This window comes from Felis catus, chromosome F2, assembly GCF_018350175.1.
Source record: "Felis catus isolate Fca126 chromosome F2, F.catus_Fca126_mat1.0, whole genome shotgun sequence".
NCBI classification, from domain to species: domain Eukaryota; kingdom Metazoa; phylum Chordata; class Mammalia; order Carnivora; family Felidae; genus Felis; species Felis catus.
In genome coordinates, this window is record NC_058385.1 from 63936038 (window position 1) to 63957979 (window position 21942).

At 42.0% G+C, this 21942-nt stretch overlaps 1 protein-coding gene across 5 annotated transcripts in view; it reads left to right on the forward strand.

Moving 5' to 3' along the window:
• The window catches only part of COL14A1 (collagen type XIV alpha 1 chain), a 216241-nt gene that overhangs the window by 171651 nt on the left and 22648 nt on the right, over positions 1-21942 (forward strand). For all 5 annotated transcript variants that reach the window (XM_006943361.4, XM_006943363.5, XM_006943360.4 and 2 more), the window contains exons 41-44: positions 7714-7767; positions 8233-8304; positions 18107-18142; positions 19169-19235. In XM_006943361.4, coding sequence (XP_006943423.2) covers positions 7714-7767; positions 8233-8304; positions 18107-18142; positions 19169-19235 — 229 coding nt within the window. The remainder of the gene's footprint in view (positions 1-7713; positions 7768-8232; positions 8305-18106; positions 18143-19168; positions 19236-21942) is intronic.

Here is a 21942-nt window from a genome sequence, read left to right on the forward strand (position 1 = left end):
GTCTAGATGGGTTTTTATAAAACCCAGGGAAACATTCTCACATTCAGCCACAGTGATGATAGTACTTGCCGTTAGGACTTGGCAGCTTATCTGAATAAAAATAACAGGAATCACTATTACTAATTATTGACTAAGTGCAGGTGCTTTATGATGTTAGTTCTATAATCCTCAGAAAACCCACAAATGCTAAGCACTTTTACCCCCATTTTACAGAGGAAGACTCTGGAGCTTAGAAAATGGAAGTCTTTGAACAATGCCATACAGCTAGTAAGTGTTGGAACCAGGATTATAATCCATCCCTGTGGCTCCAACACTGAGCTCTTTCGTTCTAAACGTTATGTTTAATAAAGGTCACTATGGGATCATGTTCATGTAGGAAAGTCTTGCATTAAGGATATTTAATAAACGGGACTGAAGATACCTCACCTAGAATTTTTGGGCTGTAAGAACCCAGTTTGGGTCACTTTCTTGGTGAAGTAGAAGTTGATAGTTCACACATAGGAATATGTTTCAATTAGTTTTCACCTTCATTTGGATAGTGGCACATCTGGGACACATTTGAGAACAGTTAGGGGATTTGTTGTATGTTATTACTGGCTTTACAGATCCTTCTGTTGGAGCACGGGGTGCAGATCATATCTGCCTTGCACTCTGGTTCCAAGGCCATCCTTCGGGGCCAGGCCAGACATTTCATATTCATAAACCAGCAGTTCTACAGCTTAAGGGATCAGGTTGTTGTTTCAAGTTTTGCTCTGTTTTTAAATACACTGATTCCTGGGCTTAGACCTCAAGATTCCAATACACAAGGTCTTGTGTGTGGCTTTGGAATCGATAGTTTTAAAAAGCTTAATGATTCTGATAATCAGCTAGGTTTTTAGAAACACTGGATAGTATAGTGGGTTGCTATACTATTACGCCTACTGTATGTCTAAGTAATTTCTTTCATACAATTTTACTGCTATTTCAATTCACTGAATTTTTAGGTTACTGAAAATATGTTCATATATGTGTATATATATGTTTATATATGTGTGTGTATGTATGTGGAAATTTACATACATTTAAATTTATGTAAATGTAGGGGCACCTGGGTGGCTCAGTTAGTTAAGTGTTCAATTCTTGATTTCGGCTCAGGTCATCATCTCACATCTCATGGGATTGAGCCCCACATTGGGCTCTGTGCTGACAACGTGGAGCCTGCTTGGGATACTTTCACTCCCTCTATCTCTGCCCCTCTCCCCTGCTCACTCGCTCTCTCTTTCAAAATAAATAAACATTAAACAATTCTTTAAATTACATATGTAATATATACATATATGACTATAGTAAAAGGTGTGTATATATATGTAAATATATGCACATGTTTATATATACACTTATACACACATAGATAGTGTGTGTGTGTGTGTGTGTGTGTGTGTGTGTGTGTGTGTGTGTCTGAAAATTCCCCAGTGTGACTCAACATGGTACCAACACTTAATGACTGATCTAACCTGGGGCAGTATTTACAGAGTCTGTGGCTTTTTGGTGCTTGGCCTCTTAATCTGGTGGTTGGTCTTAATCCTTTTCTGCAAGTAGCAACCTTATTTCCCATGGCTGACTGCCACGCTGGTACATTGGCTGGTGCTCACAGCAGTCCAGAGCCATGCCACAGGGTTGAAATTGTGCAGCGAGAATGTCTTCAAGTTTTTCTCTAGGCCTCACTAGAGAGGTTTGTTTCCTCTAAACAAACCCATCAGATGCCTGTTGCTTAAAGATCCCACTGTACCTGAGGGTGTAGTGTAAGAGGACCTTAACAATTGGCATGTTCCAGAATCTTAAGGTTAATATCTGTGACTCACCATTTAAGTCTTCAAAAAAGGCATAGGTGGTGTGTATCAGGATTGAGTCACCGGTTCTGAACACTGATAGCTACCTAAACATATATATTCTAGCTTCTGACTTTAATTTTAGTTACAACACTCTTTGTGGGCACATTGGTTTCATCCTTTAAATTTCATAGACACAGAACTTAGAAACTACAGACTTTTTACGACTCCGTAGGAAATTCTTCCCACCTCAATGTGTGTATATATGCTCCAGAACATGGAAAAGAAAACAGCAAAATGGAAATGAATGAATGGTTAATTAAATGTCTATAAAACAGTACACTTTGCCAATTTCAGCCATAAGTAAATTTAGTATTCATTCAAGTATCAGTGATTTTGAAAGCAAATGTTGGGGAGATTTCCTTTTGCTGACAAATCATAGCCAACCATAACTTAACAGCTTGCTCGTAGCCGACTGTTTTCAAAAACAAATTATAAAAATCCTTTCAAGCTTTTATAGAAAAACTTACTTTTAATGTGGGTTGTGGGTGCATATTAATATTTTAAGGTGGGAATCTCAGGAAAAGAAAAATGCCTGGATCTATTCATGTCATAAAACATCCCTGTTTGTGGGTGGCTGATTTCATGCACTTGAAAAAATATATTTGTCGGCTTCAGTGAATGTCTATATTATGCTTATCACTTAATCTTCTATTCCCTACTCTTCATTCTTCATTGCTTAATTAGGGGCTTCTGCTTTTTCTGGGAGTGCTTAATTCACAAACATACGTCTTCTCAGATTGGCTACCTAACATGAAATGGAAAATGTATAGACATAGGAATGTTCTGGGAAATGCAAACACATTTTTAGTTGGTAAGGGTTGATGGCCATTCATTCGATGAGCTTTGATTTAGATTAAGCTGAATCCCAAGGCTAGGATTTGCCAATTATTTTGCCTTGTAACATGCGGACATTTTACAGAGTTTTTCTCTTCACCAGGTTTATTGCTCTTATATAGAAAAGGTCCTGCCCTTGCTCCTCACCCTGAGGTGAAGGGATGAGAGGCAGGATCTGAGCCTGCCTGGTTTGCCTGGTTTGCAAAGATGAGCCGTAATGTGGTGTCATGGCGGCCCACAAGCAGGGAAACTAATGCAGTGACCCAGTCATCCTGGGTCCCTTGATTCAAACGTCTCTCCAGTCAAGCCCTCTCTCCATTCCCTTGCCAGGGTTCTGTGTTCTTCCTACATGTTTCCATGGAACTCTTCTCATCCATCATCATAGCACATTGTCATTTTCTTTCAATCACTGACTTTGCTCAAAACTGGAAACTTCTTGGAAAGACTGTGTTGTTCCTCATTAGCTATCCAAATCCTACCAGAAAGCACAGCACAGAGTAGCTCTGCAAATAATTTTCTAATGTGACAAATGTGAGGCTTCCAAGTAAAAAAACATGTTTACTCATGTGATTAAAAAATTAAACTGCAAATCATATTTACATGATGAAAAATGTGAACCTTTTATTTTCTAGGGTTAGGAAGAAAATTTGGGGAAAAATGGGTTGGATGATTCTAAAATGGTATTAATTTGGGGCGCCTGGGTGGCGCAGTCGGTTAAGCGTCCGACTTCAGCCAGGTCACGATCTTGCGGTCCGGGAGTTCGAGCCCCGCGTCAGGCTCTGGGCTGATGGCTCGGAGCCTGGAGCCTGTTTCCGACTCTGTGTCTCCCTCTCTCTCTGCCCCTCCCCCTTTCATGCTCTGTCTCTCTCTGTCCCAAAAATAAATAAAAACGTTGAAAAAAAATTTAAAAAATAAAATAAAATAAAATAAAATAAAATGGTATTAATTTTAATATCATCTTAGTTATAACAATATGGAACGAGTGCGTTTTATTTTGGAATCAGAGAAGCCAGTAACCCACGGTAACCTTAAGAATGCTTTTATTCTTGAACTGTCATATCCAAACATGCTCGATTGTTCATGACAATCCTTGAAAGAAAGTGCTAGCGTAAAATGCACTGGAGTGGCCACTGTTAGTGTCCTGATCAGATCCCCCTTTCCTGGCAGGTGTCCTGCATCCTGTAGCTACATCCTATAGCTGTGGACGTTGACTGCTAATGGTTCAGAATTGGCCCTTCCACAGAGAATTGCCCTTGGAAATGCCACCTTGGTCCCGGTTAATGACTAACTGATAGGAATGAATAAAACCTTACAATAGGTTATATCTGGGCTATAACTCCCACTCCAGCTCTCCTCATGGGATAAGCTGAGGCCAGACTTCAGCGATAGCCAATTCTCATGCCTCTTCCCAGGCCCTCTCCTGCCTCCTTTCCTCCCTAGCAGGTGCCTCCCAAGTACAGTCCCTCTAGATATCAAAGGCATAATATCCAGGTCTGCTTCTAGAAAATTATCCCTAAGATATTCACTGAAATGAAATTTCAGCTTCTGAAGGTCCCTGATGCCTTTCTCCTGCGTTGTAGACAGCTCAGCAGCAAGGGCGATGACACTGGCATTTCCCCCCTGCCCTACACACATTTCCAGACTAATTATGTTTGAGATTAATACTTATTTAGTCAACACGGTAATCAGAATACTTCTTCCAGCATCCTCAATTTTATTCAAATTCGAACTAACATTTTGTTAGTGCCTAGTTTTGTGCCAGCAATGTGCTAGGAAAATATCAGGAATGGAACAATGAGTAAAACTTAATGTCTGCCCTCTCAGCTTCTGGCAGGTAGAATGACACAGAGGAAGCAAACATCTTGTCTGGCATCCTTTTTTTTTTAACATGAAATTTATTGTCAAATTAGTTCCTATACAACACCTAGTGCTCATCCCGACAGGTGCCCTCCTCAGTACCCCTCACCCACCCTCCCCTCCCTCCCACCCCCCATCAACCCTCAGTTTGTTCTCAGTTTTTAGGAGTCTCTTATGTTTTGGTTCTCTCTAGCATTCTCTTTTGATCACACTCAACCATGAGCCCCTCCGCCAAATTTAGCTCCTATGATGTAGGAACATTGCTCTGTCTTCCCTTCCAGATGAGTCACATGTGGGGTCCAGAAATCAGGAGAATTCAGAACTGTTCACAAGAACATCCTTCAGTGCCGCTGTGGAGGACAGAACTGATGTGTCTCTTTTTCAGCTCCTTCCTCATGATTGGGAGGGGGGCGTAAATGTGTTATTTCCTGCAGATCTTCCTTGGAATCATGCAGTTTTCTTATTTTTTTTTTAGGGTTTATTTATTTTTGAGAGAGAGACAGAGTGTGAGCAGGGGAGGGGCAGGAGAGGGAGTTACAGAATCCAAAGCAGGCTCCAGGCTCTGAGCTGTCAGCACAGAGCCCAACACGGGGCTCGAACTCACCAGCTGTGAGATGATGAGCCAAGGTCGGAGGCTTAACCAACTGATCCACCCAGGTGCCCCTGATGCACTTTTCTTTTAAGAAAATATGCCATGGCTTGCCTCCCTCTGTGAATAAACTTGCCCCTGCTTGTTTTGGGGAAGGCCTCCTGCAGCAACGCTACAGTGTTGATTGCTGGGCGTTGTGTTGACGGTGTGTCATGCGTGGGTTACACACGGGTCCGTGTTTGCTTCCCGTCCACTGCTGGAAGAGTTTTAAGGCAGGAAGCAAAAAATTTTCTTTTTAAAATGTCTTCTTAAATTATCGAATACGTGCCCAGAGTCCATTTTTTTCTTATGTGAACTTCATTGAGAAAATAATACATTTTTTAAAATTCCTTTTTATTTTTAATTATAAGGTCTCCTAACTTCTCTTGGTCCCATGTTTTCTCACTTACACCATGAGAGGATTGAACTGAAGGAGCTCTTAGGTCCTGTTCATCTCTCACATATTCTGATCTTTTATGCTATATTTAAACAACATGCAAAATAATTGCTTTCAGACTGTCAGCATTAATTTTTGCTATTTAGTTAACAAATCCCCAAAAGGGTGTGTGCGTGTGTGTGTGTGTGTGTAACTTAATCTGTATCAGGGTCTATTACTGCAGCTTTTTGAATTAATTTTTTTTAAGTAAGTTCTAAACCCAACATAGGGCTTGAACTCATGACCCTGAGATCAAGAGCCATGCTCTAGTGACTGAGCCAGCCAGGTGCCCCCTGACTTAATATTTTTTGACTGAATGTCGTAAGTGAAAAAACAGAAATAGTAGTAAAAAAACCCACAACTAGCGGCAGGTATATTAGTGTAGGATAACTGATATCACAAACAACCCTAAAATCTCAGTGGTTTAATGCAATGCAATGCAATGCAATGCAATAAAATAAAATAAAATAAAATAAAATAAAGTCTATTGTTGGCTCACAACCCAATGCTATCAACAAGATAGACAGGAGTGGGGAGGTCTAGTCTCTGCTCCATATGGTCATTTAGAAACTCGGGGTCTTTCCATCCTGGGACACTTTAATCTTTAACATGTGGACTCTGAAGTTGCTACAAAAGGGGAAAAGAGAGTGGAGGATTACCCACAGGAAATTTTCATAAGCCAGAACTGGAACTGGCCCCTTTCCATTGGCCAGAATTCAGCACTGTGGCTCCAACATGATTCCTGGAACCGGAGCCTGGGAATTTAGCCTCACAATGTGCCTGGGCAGAAAAGGAAAATCACAAATATCGGTGAGCTCTAGAATCATCAACCTTATCTAGTTTTCAGAGTTGCCAGTATTTGAGCTTGAGAGCATGAGAGGGCCTTGCTGGCCCTCCAGTGCTGTTCCTACATACTTATCCCACCCCCTCATTGTGCCCCCTTTGGTTCCTTTCTTCCCAGTCACACCCCGTATCCTTTTGTCCAGTCTCGTCTTTACTCTTCTATTTGATACCTTGAAGTAGGGAGAGAGAATGGGAATGTGGACAGGAACCCCTAAGAAGATGATTTTCATGGACAAGACAAAGTGGGAAAAAACAGCTCACTGGAAAAGTGGCACAGATTTCAGAAAAGGAATTGGGAGAGGCAACAAGTGAGCCAAGAGAGGTTGATTTGACTTGGGTTGAGTTGGTTTGAGATGGAAATGGATTTTATTCCGAAGAGAGACAAATCTCAAGACAAAAGTTCACTTCTCCATGTAGAAGAACACGATGTTTTGATTAATATTTTATTAACCTGTTATAAAATTCAGACTGAAGATCCTTTTTCCTGTCTTTAACTGGATTGGAAGGACCGGCATCCACAGTTTAGAACCATAACCATTCAAGAATCACTCATGCCGACGGTTATATTTTTCACATGAAACCAACACACACTTACCCACATTAAATCATTTAGGAAGATACTTTCAGAAAGAATATCATTTGCCTTCTGCCTTAAGCCCTTCCAACATGGAATGGGAAGCCAACATGCACTCATTTGTAAGCTCGTGATGACACATTGAACAAGTTGGCCCAGCAGTCAAAGCCATATCATTGCAACAGGAAACCTACCCCACTGTTCTCCAGGCTGCTCCTGAAGAGTTGCAGTTTCAGATATTATAGTAATTTTGTAATGTCGATTTCTTTGATAGTCCTTGCCCCAAATGCTCTCTGACTTCAGATCATGAAGGATACTGACTCGTCTTTTTGTCTTTTTGTCTGATTGATTACCAAAACTTCATCTCCCTTTTCATTTGTTATGCTTGGTTTAAGAAAAACACTTTCTGGAAACAAGTTCCTGTTTAAGTTTGTAAGTGGCATGTCTTACTTAGACCTAAAATTCTTGTGCTAGACAATTTCACAGAGCCAACAGACACAAAAGTCTTGCCAAGAACAATTCTTATGAAGGGTTTAGAAGCGGTGAATCCTTAGAAGTCCAGAGTAAGCAACAGCACTTGCCCCCTCCAAATATTAAATGGGATTAAGTACATCTATCTGAAAACCATATAAAGCAATTGCATAGTTAACACACTGTTTCTTTTCCCCAGGGCTTTCCTGGAAAAGATGGGTCCTCTGGCCCTCCAGGACCACCTGGGCCAATTGTAAGTATTTCCGGAAACTACTAGGATATGTTCTGCTTTAGAGCATTTCACTTCTTTTGAGAAATTTTCTTTTGCTCAACCTTCACCTTGGCAGCCATCTTTGCTCTGGGTTAACAACTCACTCCTTGGTACAGAGCTCTACCTAATATATCCATGTTGCTTGATAATTCTATCAGAGCCCCTTTGCCTATACAATCCCCTGCATTGATTTAGTTTTCCTGAAACATAGCTAAGGCTCAAATTTGAACAAACTACGCCTAATAGTGTGGCTTCTGAAAAATATCTCCCCTACTTTTATGGTAGTTGGGAACAGGAATGAGCAATGGATATTGCTCCAAGTCTTGGTGTTGAGGGAGAAGGAAGCTATAGCTGTGTGTGTTTGTTACTCCTTCTTGAGAACTGGCTGTCTTCTATGAGAATGTATGAGTACTCACCTTTGTTCCATTCTCCTCTCTCTCTATTCAGGGCATTCCCGGCGCCCCTGGAGTCCCAGGGATCACAGGAAGCATGGGGCCTCAAGGTGCCCTGGGGCCACCTGTGAGTATGCAGCAGTAGCAATTGCTCAGTCATCCCTTGGTTTATGTATGTGTTTAAATTTACCAGCATCTCTGTTGGCCAAAAATGTTTCTTCAGTATTGGACTCTGTGGGAATGTATGAAGGAAACCAGAGAAGCTTCTTGGGGAAAGAGTAAGATCAGACTGTGCATATATCATGGCTAGAGACAGCTGGTCCCCATAGGGAATAATCAGCTATGCTTCTGCTTATGTATATTTCCATTGTTTGCAATTCTCTGTTTGTCTAGGTAAGTTCAGTGTCATCTTTACAGGGATTGGGTATAATAGCTATGTGTTAATTAGGCCTGTCTCCTGGGGAAAAATACAAAGTTGAGAAATTCAAGCATTAATAAGAATGGGAATAGATTTTTCTTTCGAAATCCTGCAAGAAAGACAAGATTTCTCGTCAAAACACACACTCACACGTAAGCAAATAAGTGAAAGCCAGTAAGTGGAACTAATTACCTCCCATTTTTGTGCTTCTAGTTTCTGAGGGTTTTTAAGTGTGATCAACGGGAGGGATAGAGATAGACTCAAGGAGAGAGATAGGAGAGAAAGAAATGAGCACATCCGGGTCGGTTTCCTCATCTGTAGGCTGAGGTGGTTGCATTTAATGGCCTCCAAAACCACATATGGCATCTTCTGTGACTTTCAAGTTGTTCCTTCTACGTGTCGCTATTAGTCAGCATTTTGACAATATCTGTGACACACTAAATCTGTATCCGTAAACTGAAGTAATTGGAGATGCATAAATGTATGCAGTACCGCAAACAGGTGAAGAAGTTGTGGAAGAGTGAAATCTGAAGGGTGAGGGCGGAGATGTTAACGAGCTAAGATTCTATGGCTGCCATAACAGATTACTGCAATCTTGGTGCCTTAAAACGACACAAATTTATTAATTTATAGTTCTTTAGGTCAGAAGTCTGACATGGTTTCATTGGGTTAAAATCAAGGTGTTGGCATTTCCTTTCTGGAGCTTCTAGGGGAGAATCTATTTCTTTGTCTTTTCTAGTGTCCAAAGACCCCCACATTCCTTGGCTCATGGCCTACTTCCATCTCCAAAGTCGGCAGTGTTTCAGCTCTCTGGCCATTCTTCCCTAATCACATCTCCCTCTGAGCACAGTCTAGAAAGGTTTTTTGCCTTGAGGACCTACATGATTATATCTGGGCCACTGGATAATCCTAGAGAGTGTCCCTAGATAACCTCAAAATGCTTGACTAAGTCACATTTGCAGAGTCTCTCTTGCCACATAAGGTAATATATTTACAGGCCTGGGGATTAGGACATGGACACTCTAGGGGATGCTTTTTCTGCCTACCACAGTCAACAAAACATTACAGAAACATTGGTTCTCATTTGGAAAGACACCACTCTCCCTCTGGCTACCCAGACTGCCATACTACTTTTTGTTCTCTAAACTTATTTCAGTATAATTATTTCATCCTCAGAGTTCTTTCCCAAGCTAAGATTTACATGACACATATGCAGGTGTATACACACACACACACACACACACACACACAAGATATGAACATAAAAAATGCCTCCAGATTTTAGCAAGCACATCCTCATTTGCACACCCAAATGAATGCTCTTCTCAGCAGTTACTTTACAAAGCCATATATACTCATTCCAAATACAATGTCATTGTTCAAACACTTTTATATCTCCTCTTTTCAAATCCAGCTGTAATGGGTCACAGAAGAAAATTTGATTGCTTTCTCTTCACACATATAGTTTTAATCAAAATGGTATTACTAATTATGGTCATGCATGTGGAAACATACTCTAACACTTACCTTCATGGTCATGCACAAGCACACATGCAGGCACATGTGCATAGACACACACACACACACACACACACACACACACACATGCACACACACACTCCTGTCTCTACCATCCTTTCACTGTAAACTTTTCCATTCATTTGGTCCTAGTCTATTCCTCACCAGAAAAGAGATTTGAAAACATTATCTCTCCTACCAGGCTTTAGTCTGCTTCCCAAACTGTTCTTGGGAACAAGAGTTCTGGAATATGTCAGTGGGGCTCGGAGAGTAAGGGGTGCTGGTTAAAGCAGTGTCAGAGACTGTGCATACTAAATCTGTTTCTCAGAAAGTCATGAGGGATTTCAGGACATCAAAGACTTTGAGGCATCCTGAAATGAAATGAGAAAAAGCAAGAGCCGGTTAATTTGGTTAATAAAATCACGTGTGCACGAGCTGATCTTTTTGTTCCTTGAACTTTTGCTGACACCTCCTAGAACTAGCTTCCCTTAACCTGAGCTGGGTTCATATGATCTATGAGAGATGGGATAGGAGAGAAGAACCAGCTCCAGGATCCTACGGAGAAGAAAATGGGGTGTACGAAGGGTGGAGAACGTGTTAGGTAAGCAGAACCCCACTCTGCTTATCCACCTGGCCTGTTGTAGCTCTTGAATATGGCCATATAGAAATGCCAACAAACTATTTCCCGGAAAGAAAGCACTCGTTAATAATATTGTCTTCGATCATTGTAAATCAACAGAAAAGGGCCCCCGTGGCCCTGGAATTTTTATCCAAGACAGAAACCATTTAGTGTATAGGCACTGGGCGGGGACGCCACAGTGGTAGGCTGTGGGTATTCTGTCAAAAGCCAGTTGTTCTCTGAACTGTCCCGCCCAGACTTTTCCTCGTGCTCTGGGAGGTGAGCAGCCAGATGCCTGCTGGCTGCCAGACTGGCGTGACTAGTAAAGCAGGCTCGGTGTCGTGGTGTTAAGGCCTTGATTGATTTCCCATGGATGTCTGTCTAGGAAGGCAAGAGGGAAAGAGACCAAGAAAGACAGACTGCCCTACTGAAAATAGCAACGTGTTTCCTAGGCCGGTGCCAGGAACGTGTGCTTTCATGCGCTCTGCCTGCAGCCACCGACTTCCCCGGGTGGACCGTGCTTTGCTGCGGCTGCCGGCGTAGCTCCTACCTGAGGTTTAAGACTCGGCTAAAATACAGTGCCTCCCCTGCAGGGGAGCACACAGAGATGAAGCTCATGTAAAAAGGGGCCATGAGTTTAGCTTGAGATCAATATAGGGAGACAGGTCCACTACATCATTTAAAGAGCACTGCATTAAAAGTCAGGATTCCTGGGTTCTAGATGTGGCCCTGACATGACCTTAACTAGCTGTGTGAGCCACATCACTGAAGCCATTTATCTAGACTCTCAGGACGTCAGTTTCCTAAGTCACTCATGTAAAAATATTTGCTGGGTAGTCACAATATATGCAAGAGACATGGGGAAGAGGGGTTCCAAGGGGTACAAAAGATGACCAAGGAATTTTCCCACTTCATGGAAAATCTAGAGAGTGATTTTGTTTTAAGATTTTTTTTAAGGGACACCTGGGTGGCTCTGTCAGTTAAGTGTCTGACTTCAGCTCAGGTCATGATCTCCCAGTCCTTGAGTTCAAGCCCCGCGTTGGCCCCTGTGCTGACAACTCAGAGCCTGGAGCCTGCTTCAGATTCTGTGTCTCCCTCTCTCTCTGCCCCTTCCCTGCTTGTGCTCTGTTCTCTCTCTCTCTCTCTCTCTCTCTCTCTCTCTCTCTCTCTCTTTCTCTCTCTCAAAAATAAATAAACATTAAAATAAATTTTAAAAAATACATAAATAAATGATTTTTTAAAGTGTATTTATTTATTCTAAGAGGGAGAGAAAGCACAAGTGGGGGGAGGGGCAGAAAGAGAAAGAGGGAGACAGAGGATCCCAAGCAGGCTCCACACTGTGCGCACAGAGCCCAACTCGAGGCTCGAACTCACAAAACTGTACGATCATGACCTGAGCCCAAACCAAGAGTCGGATGCTCAACCGACTAAGCCACCTAGGTACCCCAAGAGTGATTTTTTTAAATGTAAGTAGGTATAATAAAAGGCAAAAAGTGAGAAATGGTTTAAGGGAAAGACAAGAAAATTGCTATGAAAGTCCCATTGAGAGACAGAGACCTACAGAAAGACAGAGAGGAAGAGGCAGAGAGGGAGCTATCCCCTGAGCTGATGCGATGGGAAGAATAGCTCCTGAAGGAGGCAGCATTTCCTTTGGATCTTGAAAGGAGGGTGTGCTTTGCTTCCACAAAGGCAGGGAGTTGGCATTGTTTCAATGGGGATTGCGGTAAAACATAAAGCCAACACAAAGCACTGCATCTTTTGTACCTTTTATCTTTTTCGACTCTTTCTCTTGCTTCGTGGCACCTGCCACAATTATATTTTGCACCCTTGTTGTTTCTCACCGAGTTTATCACAGGAAGCTCTAACCTGCTCCCTGGCCTCTGCTCTAGCCCTGGTCTCATCCATTCCCCAGTTGCTGGACGATCCTTCTAGTATATCTTTGATGTGTCATTCCCTGGCTTGAATCTCCTCACCAGATCCTGTTACCAGAGGATGGGTCCCACATATTCAGCCAGGTATATGTGGCCCTTCATGATGAGCCCTTCCTTTCCCTTCCAGCTGACCTCCCACTATCCCTTCATCTGCAGTTGAGTCGTTCCAAGTTATGTAAAGCTCTCCCAACACGTGCTATACTGTTTCATACTTGCTTGGTCTCTGGGACATTTTTCCATTTGTCTGGGCTGCTTTCTCCTCCTTGCCCCACCTGGTGAGCTCCTGGCTAGTCTCTCTTTAAAACTGTGCATTTTCTGTGTGAGGACCTTCCCTCCCCCACCTCCTTAGGCTGAGACATTTCATATAAATCTCCATGCCAAGTCCTCCACTGAAATGACCATTCCTCAAGGGCAGAAAGGTCATCATACCCATGTACTCATGTTTTTATTCCTAGATTCCAGCTCAGTTTCATAGAAGTTTCTTAATCAGTCTTTGTTAAAAGGAAGAAAGAATAAGGATCAGTGTTTATTCTAGTTAGGCTGATGTGCAGGGGAGTCTAGGAGATTATTCTTAAACATGGAGGGTCAGACCATGGAAGACCTTTAGAGCTGAGCGAGGATGTTTTGATTCATGTTAACAGACATCTTTAATGTGTGGGACTTGGACCATGATGAGATCATTCCTCTTCCCTCAGCACTAAACTTCTGTGAACCTATGAATGTAACTACTGTAGTTTCTTTTCTTTACATTTCAGCGATTCCTAAAATTATAGGAAAATGTGCCACTTTTTCTTGCCTATGTTTACAGGGAATATGTGTTTTCCCTCAAAGCATACTTTGGTGGAGTTATGGACCTTCCCTTGCTCAGGAATTTTTACTTTGTTTTTGTTTTACTTTGCAAAAATCAAAGGAAAAGATGTCAGAGACGTTGGAATAACAAATAACTTCTTGCCATACAGATATTCTACTAAATGGATCTTTCACTGAAATTGCCTAGTGTGCCTAGTGTGCCCTGTAGCTACTTAATAACCTGCATCGTGAGGCTGGGTTTGAGGGATTTCAGGCCGGATTAAACATATCCATCCCTATGTACCAGAAGGGGCTGACCTGTCAGGTTTTGTTATCAGTCAGGTTGGCCCTCTAATTCCTAAGTTTTAAACATTTGGAGGAAGCCAATTTAATAAACAATAGCTAGCAATGGAGATGTCAAATAGCGTATTGGTTCAAAAATACATATATTCTAGATCAACTGGTTTTTAAGAAATGACTCAAGTTAGGGGTGCCTGGGTAGCTCAGCCAGTTAAGTGTCCAACTTCAGCTCTGGTCATGATCTCACAGCTTGTGGATTTGAGCCCCACATCGGGCTCTGTGCTGACAGCTCAGAGCCTGGAGCCTGCTTTGGATTCTGTGTCTCCCTCTCTCTCTGCCCCTCCCCCACTCACAATCTCTCTCTCTCTCTCTCTCTCTCTCTCTCTCTCTCTCTCTCTCTCTCAAAAATAAATAAACATTAAAAATTTTTTTTTAAAAAAAGAAAGAAATGACCCAAGTTAACACTGAATTCTGAATTGTGAGGGTTAAGTTGGAGGGATGCATGATTGCTTTTTTATTATTGTGTAATTAGGAAATGGAATGGAAGACACTGGCTGGCAAATTGTCGAATAGTGTTCTCATTCACTTTGCTGAAAGCACACTTTGCTGGGGAGGCAGCAGACTCCGGAGACTGGCTGACGGGGTTCTGGTCCCAGCTTTTCCATTTTCTCACTGTGTGACCATGGGCGAGTTGAGTTGTTCAACCTCTTCCTGCATTACTTTTCTTATATGCAAAATGGAAATAATCTCTCCTAGGGCTGCGACAAAGAATAAATTAGTCTACTTTCTAGGAGTCTTACAAGGATTAAATAAATGAGTTAATCTTACAAGCCTGTTATAGGGTTAAATAGGTTAACACGCCGAGAACAATCTGGTATTTGCAGATGGTGTCTGAATATATTTAAAAAGTGGAATATTTACTTTTTTTTTTTTTGCTAATTTTTGGCTTTTGTTGTACATTTAATGCTTGAAAAGCTGGTTCCATTGAAGATTTATTTCATGGTAACATAAGTAGCTCTTTTCTCCAGTTAGACCTATAAGGGGACATTGCTGCATCTTTGGGGACTTGGCCATTTGTGGAGTCTAGGAAATGAAGAGGACAACACCAGTACATCTATAAGAATCTGAAAAGAATTGTGAGGGAAGGATGCCTTGTAAATCTTTCTTCAGCCAAAAAAAAAAAAAAGTTTTATAAAGGAAATTGGATACTTCTAACAGAATCAACTCTTTTTCTAATGGTCTAGGAGCTCAATGCCTGAGAATGTCTTAAGTATCTTTTTTTTTTTTTCAATCAAGGAAGTTAAAATGAAGCTGCCATCCAGATTTGAAGTAAAATTCAGCCATTCGTTCATTCAGTTAACATATTTTTGAGTACCTGCTATGTCCCAAGCATAGTCCCAAGAAACGGGGAGACAGGAGTTTGGGAACTAGACACAGACTGAGTATGGAACCTACATGTGGAGAGAGGTTATAGTGAGGATATACTTTCTTTGTAGAGTCTGAGATTCTGCCCTGGCAAGCCCAGCTTGTATTTTTCATAAATCCTGTTCCTTGAGCTACCTCATTCCAAATAATGACGACATTGTGAGATGCTAGCACGTTAGCCTTGTAAGGAACCCCAGAGACCATTTAATTTACTGGCCTGATACTACAAAGAAAGAAGCTCAGAGAGTTTAAGTGGCTTACAGATCCCATGTCTCATCTATTTTTTTTCCGAAAATACTAGTATGAAAAATTTCAAACAATCACAAAGTGGTAAGAATTTAGAGTGAGCACCCATGTACCCAGAACTAATGTTTATTATGTGTATGAGTGTGTGTATGTTTTTAAATAAAGTTCTCTTGGGCTTTGTTTTTTGTTTTTTTAATATTTTTTAAATGTTTATTTTTGAGAGAGAGAGAGACAGACGGAATGTGCGCAGGGGAGGGACGGAGAGGGAGGCACAGAATCCAAAGCAGGCTTCAGGCTCTGAGCTGTCGCACAGAACTCAACGCGGGGCTCAAACTCAAGCTATGAGATGATGACCTCAACCGAAGTCGGCCGCTCAACCGACAGAACCACCCGGGTGCCCCATCTTGGGCTTTGTTGATTGTAATCTTGAAAAATTATCATATGGTACACTAAAGGGTAGGTTTATTTTTATGGTTGAAGTCACTTAATATTTTTCTTCTCCCTTTATTAACATAACAAAAGGAAACTCAAGGTCAGAGGAAGCAGACAAATTCCTAGATTTATAATAAATGTTTCAGTTTAATATTGGACTTAGTTGAGTGTTCGAGCAACTCTTTTATGCAGGAAACAGGCTAGGTGGTTTTAGAAATATAAATAGGGGCGCCTGGGTGGCTCAATCGGTTGAGCATCTGACTCTTGATTTCAGCTCAGGTCATGGTCTCGCAGTTTGTGGGATCAAACCCGCTGTCGGGCTCCACACTGATGGTGCACAGAGCCTGCTTCTGACTCTCTCTTTTCCTCTCTGTCTGCTCCTCCCCAGCTCATGCTCTCTCTCTCAAAATAAAAACTTAAAAAAAAGAAATATAAAGTAATGTAAGTTATGGTTTCCAGTTTGGGAGATCCTACCATCTATAGACAGACAAGAAATCCATAAGCTGATTTGCAGTTAAGTAAATAGGACAAGAAAACATGCAGTGCCAAATAACTGATATTAGAATATTCCTACCGTTGATACTTCACTCATAAGATTTATGTTTCTAAATACTTTAATATTTTTCTTACATTTCAAATGTTTTCATGCACTGGGTAGGTCAGGTCTGTGAGAATGAGAAAGTGTAATTTTGAGGAGTAGCAGATAGGGAGGCTGGAGGTAGATAACAAAAGACTGAACTGAAGAACCAACTTTGTCTCATGGGTGTCTAAGAACCAATGAGTGATTCTGAATAGAGGAGGAGCTGCCATCATTCAGTGGTCTCTGAGCTTTGTGAGTTGTATGCTGGTGGTATCTGAGGAAGGACTAGTGGTTATGTGGGGGAGGGTTTGGAAAGGGGGTCTTTAGTTAGGGAAGTCAGTTAGAAGGAAGTTGCAAATGGCCTGGTGTGAGATTGTGACATGGTAAGGGTAGCACTTGGGTCGTGGAATAGAAGGAATGGCTATGAGAAATGGCAATTCTAAAGTGTGTGTGTGTGTGTGTGTGTGTGTGTGTGTGTGTGTGTGTGTTGAATAGACATGCGAGATGCAAGGGGAGAGAGGAGAAAAGACAACCAGTGGTGGACTCCAACTGCTTGCAGCTGCTCAGGAGAGTAGGTTACATGCTTCTCTTCCCATCTTATTTCCATCTTGAGTGACAGCACATTTGTAGCTTGAAATCAACCACAGTAGATGGATTTACACCTCCAAAAACGGCTAACAGTACAATTCAGGGCATCTTATTTTTCCAGAAAGTCAATATCCCTGCACACCATGGGGTGAACCACAATTTTGAAGGTGACTGTTGATCCAGTAGAGATTCTGGAGAAGATACTTGGGTAGGACCTGTTGAGATTATTGTAACAACTCCAACAGTCTGACCATGTGGGTACATTCCATCTGTAAATGCCATTTACTATCCTTTTGGTAGAGACTATAAAAATGTTGTTCAGTGAATTCTACTACGTTGTTTTAGAGTCGAAACGATAGGTGGAATGCTCTGAAGACATATGTTTTGCTTATTAGTGTCACTTCATTGCAGATACCTTGAAAACTCCCTTATCTTTTCAGTAAAAACGTGTGCCGTAATAATAGTTTCTTATGGGTCAAAGAGTAGCTAAGCCACGAAACAAAATAATAATTTAACTGAGAATTCATGTTAATATGAGTTCCCGTTATCAGGGAGAACTGTGGGGAAGGAATTGTGTGCTGTGACGCCAGATGGAAAGCGGAGTCGGGTTATGGGGTTTCACAAATGTCATCTCTTACCCTGAACTCTTACGGTGGAAGATCTTTTACTTCCTTCTTTTAAAAATGGAAACAATTTAGCTATTCAGCAGAGGTTTGTAAGATAAATCAGGAAGCATCGGTAGAGTACAATCCGTGGGCGGGAGGTGTTTAGTGTGAAAAGATGTGAGCGATCTATTCAGTGAAACTACATGGCAAAACAGCATTGCCCCATGATCCCAATTTTGTGTTAAAAAAATGCTCTCTCTACCTATTCAAAGGCTGGGGGAGCAAAATGTTTCAAAGAGCTACTTCTGTTTGGTGGGTTTACAGGTCGCTATTTGTTTATTCCTGTTGTGTACCTGTTTGTGCTGCACAATCACTAGAGCTAAGAAAAACATCTTAACAAAATAAGAAAAGATGCATCCTCATTATGCCCAGCTGAATGCAGTGTGATAAGTAACTTGACGATTTATGTTTTTTACAGGGTATCCCTGGAGCAAAGGGGGAACGAGGAGAAAGAGTAAGTACCCTCCGGCTCTGTTTATCACGCACAGCTGGCTGCACATCTTTCATCACCAAAGCCTGATAAAGGATGACCATTTATACTGTCATGATTATTCATCACTCTTATTTCACTCCCTCTCTCCTCGCTCTCCTCAACTCATTGGACTGTGAGCACACTGTCAGGTGGAAAAACACCCTGTGGGCTAGAAGTCAGGAGAGCAGGTTTCTAGTTGTGTATCTGCTGCCATTCAGCTAAATGACCTCAGGCCCATTTCTTTAAGGATCAGAGGGAGAGAATCGAACTCCTCTGAACTCCAGAGTGAATTTGAGGACAGACTTATACAATGGATGTAAAAAGGCATCAGAGAAACAAAAGCCCTGCACGTTTGCCAAGTAGTAGAAATGGGGCTTGTGTCTTGCCTGATGGGCCAATATTAACAGCCAATGGCAGACATACATCAACGAACTGGCTGTGTCATGTAAGTCAGTTTGTTTTAGGGACCTTCTCTCCCTTTTGAGAAACTGTGCAGCTGCTGATAGAATTGTGCTGTTGCCTGATAGAATTGGGCTGGGTAGTAGAAACAGCAGTGGCTTTGGGCTCATCCAGTCAGTTACCTTTGTGAAACTTTGGGCAACGTGTTTAACTCTGTTCATCTATAAAATGGGTTTAATGCCTTTCCTTTGAGTTGTAATTGATAGTAAATAAGCCATGGCCTGAAAAAGTGCTATATTTTATAAGCTCTAAATAACTATAAAGGAGGCATTAAATACATATGGGTTTGTTTCAAAACTTAAATTTTTTAGAATCTGGGAACAGAAATACGTACTTGGGCCTTTACATTTAATATAGACTCCCAGGAAACTGACACCATGAGTGTCAAATTCCATGACCTTCTCTGCACATGGTGGTCAATCCTATCTGTCTCGGGAGCCACAGGGACCAGGCGGGAACAGCTAATGAAGCCAGGTCTGCATCCTGGAAGTATCACCATGCAGCTGGGCTTGGGCCTGAGAGTCAGGAAGATGCTTCTTTTTCATCCAGGGCGATCTGCAGTCTCAGGCCATGGTCCGAGCAGTGGCGCGTCAGGTGTGCGAGCAGCTGATCCAAAGTAAGTGCGTGACACGGGGCGCCTGGGTGGCTCAGTCGGTTAAGTGGCCGACTTCAGCTCGGGTCATGATCTCGCGGTCTATGAGTTCGAGCCCCGCGTCAGGCTCTGTGCTGACCGCTCAGATCCTGGAGCCTGTTTCAGATTCTGTGTCTCCCTCTCTCTGATCCTCCCCTGTTCATGCTCTGTCTCTCTCTCTCTCTCTCAAAAATAAATAAACGTTAAAAAAAAAAGTAAAAAAAAAAGTAAGTGCAGGACAGTTTTGGATATTGTTCTCTGTGGTTCGTCCAGATGGGAATCTGCCCCTCCCAAGAGTTAGTGGCTCAAGAGAACACCTCCAAAGCTTTGTCTGGGTGCAGATGGGTAAGCTTTACAGATGGCCATAACTAACCCATTACAGAGGTCATTACAGATCACCCTTGAGTTCTGTGTCGATGTCACAGATACCTAATTCCTCTGTGGCATCTGTCCAAGAGCTCTTCTTTTGCCCATATAGATCTAACTTGACTGCCCCGATCAGATCTTTTGTTCTTTCTTCATCTTCAAGTGGATAGATTTTTTTTTCCTCAAGTACTCAGCACTTGAAATCTGCCAGACGAAGGAATCCAAAGCTGCTTTCAAAGAGATGATTCATGGTGTTGATTTCTATCAACTCGCTAGATTTAAATCAATACCTCCTTTTTGTCCTTTTCTTTGGACTGGCCTAAGGCCCTTCACTTTATTCTGTAACATTTATGTAAATACAACATAATAATGCCCCTACACGCACACAGGGGCGGCCTTCACGTGACATTTTTGACATGACACTGGTGCTCATGCCAAAAATTACACTGGAACATGCTTTATATGACACCCAACTTTCCCACAGCACAGTGTTCCAATTACTGATTCGTGTTCATTCACTTGTATATCTACCCGTTTTGTGTTTCTCCCAGGTCCTCTGGCGTTTTGTCTCAATAATCTAACCAGAGGGTTACTAGTGTGGGCCCTTCCTTCTGCCAATGATTTGTTCGATTCCAGGAAGATCCAAGGCCTTGTAGAGACGAAATATTCAAACCCAGCCATCTCTGGCTTAGCTCTAGCTGTCAAGCCCCCTACTCTGGTAGCACACGCCCCTCCCATGAGCTGAGTGGCTGCCTCAGCTCTGAAAGGTTCCATTTTTTTTGACCCAAGGACGTCTAGGAGTCTCATAAGCATCCAGGTAGGCCTTTTGGCTGGTAGCAGATATCCCAAATTCCATCTGTAGTAGAGAAACCCAGACCTCATCTTTGGGAAGGCATGGAGTTACTGTCCACACCATCTTGGGAGCGTTTTCACTAAGACATAAATCATGCAGACCATGTACAAAGCTACAGTCTTCAGGCATAGGAGTAATGCTTCCTATATTTTAACTTTATTTCATTTTATACGTTGCCCAAACTAAATGTGTGTGTGTGAGTTTACCAGTTTTATTTTTTTTTTATTTAAATTTATTTATTCTGAGAGAGAGAGGGAGAGGGAGAGACAGAGAGTGTGTGTGTGGAAGGGGCAGAGAGGGAGGGAGAGAAAGGGAATCCCAAGCAGGCTCTGCACTGTCAGCACAGAGCCCGATGTGGGACTCGAAGTCACAAACCGTGAGATCATGACCTGAGTGGAGATCAAGAGTCAGATGCTTAACCGACTGAGCCACCCAGACGCCCTGAGAATTTACTAGTTTTAAACGAAACTATTAAAGTTTAATGCCACACTAAGATCATTAAAAACATAGTAAATTATAAAAGCTAAATGGAACATTAAGTGGAATATGTCCAAAGCTAACCTGTACCTTGGATCATCTTGTAGGTTTCTCATTTCAAGTAAATGAAAGTAAATGAGCAGGTAATTATTTTAAGGAAGCCTAAGGGTTAAATCCAAATAGAACTCACTGACCACAAAATGTGGAAGATTTCACAATAGTTGTTGTCATATTCCACGGTAGAATAAAAATCTTTTAAAAGTATATGATTATTTAAGACATGCCCTACAAACTCAGAGTTCAAAATGGAGTTTTTTCCCTCAGGAAATCTCAGATTCTTGTGAATGACTTGGAGGAACTGAAAGCCAGCAGGGAGTTATACAAGAAAGCTGAAATGAGCCCGTAGAATAGGGAGGCCCTGCCTGTGAGTGCCGTTGTGAGAGAAGAAATAGAAAGGATTGCGTGCAACTTTATGAGCAAGCCCCGACCTGCCCAGAGGCTGTTTCTGGCACCTCAGCCATCTTCCCACATCCCGCCTCAGGTCCTTCCCACGTGCCGCCTCAGGTTCCTCTGGGCTCCTTACTTCATGGCTTAGGTTTCTGCTCAGAACTTCATTCATCAGTTAGCTTCTAAGTATAATAAAACCATGAGTTATCTGGTTTTTGGTCCAGAGCTGATCAGAAGAATGACTCGAGGAAAGGTTATGTGGGGAACTGTGTGAGGTCAAAGTGATGACTGGTAGAGAAAGTGATGAAGGATGGCCCCTTGTCAAAAGAGAAAGGTGGAAAAGCACACGCCTACAGGTGGCCCCTGAGTCACCAGGAAGCCAATCCTAGTTGCGGTCATGGTCCTATGCTTAGGAATGCATTGAATATATTCTAGAAATAATCCCTCTAAAAATGGTTACTATTCTTTATTTAGATTTGAGTGTTTGAAAAGGGTGAGATTTTCATCTAGGAAATTCACTTATGTGGGAAATCTTACCTTCTGATGTTA